Here is a 5,502-nt window from a genome sequence, read left to right as displayed (position 1 = left end):
CACATTAACCTCCCGAACCCTACGTGTGAGATCTCATTAAGTTTTTTTTTTGTTGTTGTTTGTTTCTTTTGTACTAGTATTTGAGTTGGAATTTAAGAAAGAAAAATCGACTTTTGACATATAAGGAAAAGATGTATAACATACAAAAATACTTTTGTCGTCACGTGCTGTATTAAAGGTAAAATGAAAATGTTAAATTTCAAGAGTTCCCTAGACCCTAATGTGAATGAAATAACTCACAACTATTGATCTCTCAACTCCAGTTAAAGCTGAGCAAGTCAAAGGAAAACTTTATAAACAGTAAATAAAGAGGAATACTAATAGATTATTAGCACGACTTTTCGTTTCTCTTTTAGTCGTCTCCTTTTCTTTAATCAATTATATACTTTAATTTAAGAGCACACAAGAATACAGCCTAACTGATTAGACCTCAACCTATACGATCTTTTGAACCTTTATATATATAATTATATACTTAAACTTAAGAGCGCACACAAAAATACAACTTAACTGATTAGACCCCAACGTATACGACCTTTTGAACCTTTTTATATGTATATATATATACCTCTGTTACCTCAGTTTGATACATTCCTGGAACTGCAATCAGGTAATAAATCCTAATTTCTCCACCAGTTATGTATAGATATTCTGAATTTACATAAAACATAGTTGTGGTAGTAATTTGTAAAGATGCAAAATTTAACTGCAGGTTGTAATAAATAGGCTTTTTTTGGTTACATTTTCCAGGTGAGTTAGTTGTTTTACTAGTTCTACTTTGTGAATTTTTATTTCCTGGTTTTATTGTCTGATGAAAGAGGAGCTGTGTTTGAAGAGGAATGAATTGGAACCTTTACCAGCATAAGCTCAGTGTGGTTTTGAAGGTTTTTTTTTTTGGGGGGGTGGGGGGGAGGGTAGGGATTTCTGAATTTAGAGAATAAAATATGAGTGTGGGGAGGGTTGTTTGTATGCATACCTTACTCAGGCTGAATGTATAGAATGAAATTTAAAATAGGTAAAGGGGAACACTCCCTGGTTCCACCACTGTGTATTAATTTTTTTTTGATGGTAATGATATAATGTCTATTTTCGCTTCTTTTTTCAGCCGATCGTCTATCGCCTCTCTACCTCCAGGGTAAGGTCTGCGTATACACTACCCTCCCCAGACCTCACTAGTGAGATTTTACTGTGTTGTTGCTGTTCTTGTTGTTTCGTACTAGAGGAAATGCAATTCAAAGGTATGGTACAATCTTCTTGTATGTCGATTTAGCAATCCAATGGCCTTGAATGATATGAAAAAGTTGTTCAGGAGCACCCAATTTATACAATGGGTTTGTGTTTGAAAGCCGGCCTTACTCAATAATCCCCTAACTTAGAAATGTTGCTTGTTTCAGTATTGTGTGAGGCTAACTATAAGTGATGATAAGCATTTGAGTTATTGTTTTGAAAATGGTGCAACTGGTGGAGTTTGGAAGTGAATATTTTGCATTCGCCTTTTGTTATCTTTGTTTGTGGTGTTGGCTTGGATGTTGCGATGAAGGAATGGGGGCTTCATTTTATTACTGCCAGATTTGACTTTTGCAATTTTGTGTAGTCTGAACAAGATGGACAATCCAAATAATATTGAGCTGGAGGGTGGAAAGTTTCTGCGTAAGTTTATTCAAGAGTCTAAAGACGAGCCGACAAAAATGGCTACAAAGCTTTATGTGGTGTGTTTACATCTCTTATGTTGTATTGCCTTCCAAAATTTGAGTAATTTACCCGTATTAAGTTGTACTACTCATGACTCAGATTTTACAACATATGAGATCCAGCGGGAAGGAAGACTCAATGCCCTTTAAAGTAATAGCAAGGTAATTTGCTTTAAACTCCATTCATATATTTAGAGCATTACAGAATTTCTTGCATATTTCCCTCCTTATTTGGTCCCGACCCCCTCTCTTCAATAACCTTCATCTAATCATTCTCATGTTGTGCTTTCCCTTTACGATGAATAATGTAATTTTCACAGTATAACTCTAGCTTCCCCGTGTGATTATGCCTCCTGTACAAATGCATTCTTGAGCAGTGGTTCGATGGTTGAAACTAGAAAAACTGCTAAAAAAGAGCCTGCATACAGTTTAGGGCTCTTGATACACTTGTGTGACTTGGCTGTGACAGTTTTGCTTAACTTCCCTAACTTCTGTTTTTGTTGGTTCAAGGGCTATGGAGACTATTGTCAAGCAACATGGTCTGGATATTGAAGCTTTAACATCATCACGTCATCCTGTGACCGTGGGAGCACAAGTAGGAGAAGTTGCACTATCACAAGTAGCTGGTAAAATGATACTTGTTGCAATTTAACTTACTTTCTTAATTTTAGCATTTCAAGTTCGTAACCTGCTGGCTGTATTTTCGTATTTCACGAGTGATGAGTGTTAGTGCAGGGTCTTTACAGAGGGTTGAGGTCACAAGAAACATGACAGTAAATTTTCTGGGAAATGAGATGGTTAAAGCAGATGTATATGCTTCTAACGGTGCAGTTAGTGGTTCCAGTGGCAGCGGACATGGTATTTATCGAGCATCTGGAATCCACATAAGTGGTAAGTATTAAAAGGCTTGTGCTAACTTGCAACTAGCATGTCACATCATGCATATTATGTGGTTAGAATCTGATATGTTCACTATACATTGATAACATAATTGGAGGGGCAATAGGGGGTGATAGAGCAACATGTGATGGTGATTCAGCCAACAAGGCAACCTCTTTTTGCTCCTCCGTTTGCTCTGGTATCATCACAGAACTCTATTAACATTGTGCTTACCCTAAACCGGGTAGCAGTTTTGTATTTATACAAAATCCTATTTACAAGCTTATGAGCATATAATACAAACCCTTAATGCACCACTATACACGGGTACAGCATAAGAGTATAACTCCCTGTTCTGACAATCTGTACATTAAGCAAGAAAACATGTCGCCATTGCCCGTTTTGAGATTGAGGGAGTAACAGCCTATTTTGCCTTCTGATTGCTAGAAAACAATAATTTTATAGTAGAAGCTCAATAGGGATCCAAAGAGATACTCGGATACACTAGTAGCCAGTAGCCACAATAAAAGAGCAATTTCCAGGTTTCTTGATTAGTTCAGGATGAGAGCTGGGGAAGAGCTTGTTTGTTGAAGTTATTTAAAATTTCTCCACTTGATATGCTCGATCTTTTTGAATTAGGTCATCCTCGATCAGCTACAGAGGCTACACAGGATAAAGGAGATGCAATGCAATCTGGTATCCTATTTGACATGCCCAATTCTTTTGAAATAGACCAATATCAACCAGCCGCAGTGGCTACACTGGATAATGGAGATACAATGCAACTTGATGCATTTTTTGACGTGCGCGACTTTATTGAGTTTGGCCAACCTCTATCAGCTACAAAGGATAAAGGAGATGCAAATCTTGTAGACTCGAATCAAACAACTACAACATGTATTGCTGATAACAGAAGACATTCTCCTACTTTAGACGATGATGTTGCTAGATCTCCACCCGGATTGGAATTGGGGATAGGGACACAGACTGTGCAGCTAGGTTCAGAACATCATCAAGTAGATGATGTAGAAGTTGATGCGAGGGACCTCCAAAGGAATGTAGTACATGCTGATTTGGAGAAGCAAAACAAGACGAAGAGGATAAAAAGAGAATACGGAATAACTCTGGAGGTTCTAAAGCAACATTTTGGAAAGAAGCTTACTGATGCTGCTAACAGCTTGGGGGGTAAACTTAAGCACTACACTTAAGAGTCACTTGAACCTTATGCTTTACTTAATTTAATGATTTTAACATTCGCCTTTTTCACTTTACTTCTTTGGTAACTCGAGCTGCTAAACTTATGTTCTCATTGCAGTTGCACGAAGTACATTGAAGCGCATATGTAGAGACTATGAGATTTACCGTTGGCCACGTGTTAAATCAAGAAAGCATAATTGCTCCCTCTCTCAAGCGGAGTTACTACAAGTTGATAGACAACCTTCAGATTCTGGTGTGAGACACCAACAATATGTTGATTTTTCTCCTAGAAGTGGCCCAAAATCCGCAACAAATTCAAAGGAATTGCATGTTACCATGCAAAGTGAGAATTTCATAAGCGTTAAGGTAACTTATGGAAATCGAACAGTGAGGTTCCCACTCTCATTTTCATCAGGGAAAAGGGATTTGGAAGAAGAAGTAGAAAAGAGAATAAAGTTAGTTGGAAATTCGTCGATCAGGTATGAAGATGAAGAGAAAGATTTGATACTGATAACTTGTGATTCGGACTTGCACTATGCAATGCACACATTAAGATCATTAGGTAGGACCATCATAAAGATGTTGGTGGAGATTGAACCTGGGACTACAATCACATAATTGACTCCTGTTAAAGTCTCATCTCCTCCCATTAACAAAAACAACTTCCACGTGTTTGTCTCATAAAAAAAAAAGGAATCAAGTCCGCACGTGAAGTGACATGTTTGAATACAAAGCATATCTGTCAAGACAAGTGGAAGTACTAATTCAAGAAGCTCCACAATAAGTACTTTGACTGACCAACAAGATGCTGATACAAAAGAATTTACCACTGATACTTATAACACAATTGAAGGAACAAATCAGGAAAAGCATAAACCATCAGATCATAGGCCTATTGAGGGCAAGAGAGATGCAAAATCTCAACCAGAAGAGCAAAATAAATGCACATTGAAGAAACCAGGAATACCAAAACCATATAATGAAGTTGCAGCAAAAGACATTGATCATCTAAGTACTAATTGGGATACAGAAAAACACGATGGTCACAAACGTGCAGCGAGTGAGACTTCAGTAATGGCTACACTGAATTTGTTACAAGGGAAGAACAATGTGGGAATTAGTATGAGCAATGAAAGGGCAGAAACACTAGAGTCATTACTTGAACTTTGTGCAGAGTTACTTAAGCATGAAAAGATAGAGGAATTAGCTGGTGTGCTAAAACCATTTGGAGAAGAAGCTGTTTCTTCTAGAGAAACTGCAATTTGGTTGACAAAAGGATTAATGAATCTTCAAAACCAAGGTGAGGAAACTCAGAGTGCATGGGTTCCTTGACAAATTTCTTGTCAAATGTAAGCATTTGATTCTTGTTTTTGAATTGATCTTGAATTAATGCTTGTAGATAAAAGCTTAAAAACGGATGAAAAGGTCAAAGGAAATACTCTTAAAGAGGCAAGCACTTCACAAGAAAACAAAAATTCTAAAACATTTTCAAATCAACCATGCATGAAAATGTATTCGAAGGAATTTTCCAAAAAAAAAAAAGAGGAGAGCCTCACAAATAAAAAGGCCATTCACACTATATACATTTAGCTTCCGCAACAAGAAGTAGTACAAAAGTCAGCTTATTGGTGTTGAACTTCTTTACCAAGTAAAAGATTACTTCTCCACCCATGTTTTAAGGATGAAAAGAAAACTATACTATTTTTGTTAAAGAAAAGGTGATTCTTAACAATAA

General features: G+C 37.0%; 1 protein-coding gene across 1 annotated transcript; it reads left to right on the top strand.

Moving 5' to 3' along the window:
- The first annotated feature begins 517 nt into the window (after nucleotides 1-517).
- On the top strand, nucleotides 518-5,244 carry LOC107795710 (uncharacterized). The gene is made up of 8 exons (XM_016618390.2): nucleotides 518-610; nucleotides 713-750; nucleotides 1,595-1,709; nucleotides 1,792-1,853; nucleotides 2,202-2,317; nucleotides 2,427-2,582; nucleotides 3,210-3,755; nucleotides 3,886-5,244. The coding sequence occupies exons 3-8, from the start codon at nucleotides 1,605-1,607 to the stop codon at nucleotides 4,383-4,385; spliced, it is 1,485 nt and encodes a 494-aa protein (XP_016473876.1). The 5' UTR covers nucleotides 518-610; nucleotides 713-750; nucleotides 1,595-1,604; the 3' UTR covers nucleotides 4,386-5,244.
- The last annotated feature ends 258 nt before the right edge of the window (nucleotides 5,245-5,502 follow it).

The sequence above is a fragment of the Nicotiana tabacum genome, chromosome 9 (genome assembly GCF_000715075.1).
Source record: "Nicotiana tabacum cultivar K326 chromosome 9, ASM71507v2, whole genome shotgun sequence".
In the NCBI taxonomy this organism is placed as follows: Eukaryota; Viridiplantae; Streptophyta; class Magnoliopsida; order Solanales; family Solanaceae; genus Nicotiana; species Nicotiana tabacum.
The sequence above is the reverse complement of the archived record's forward strand: the minus strand, read 5'-3'. Positions and strand labels throughout refer to the sequence as shown.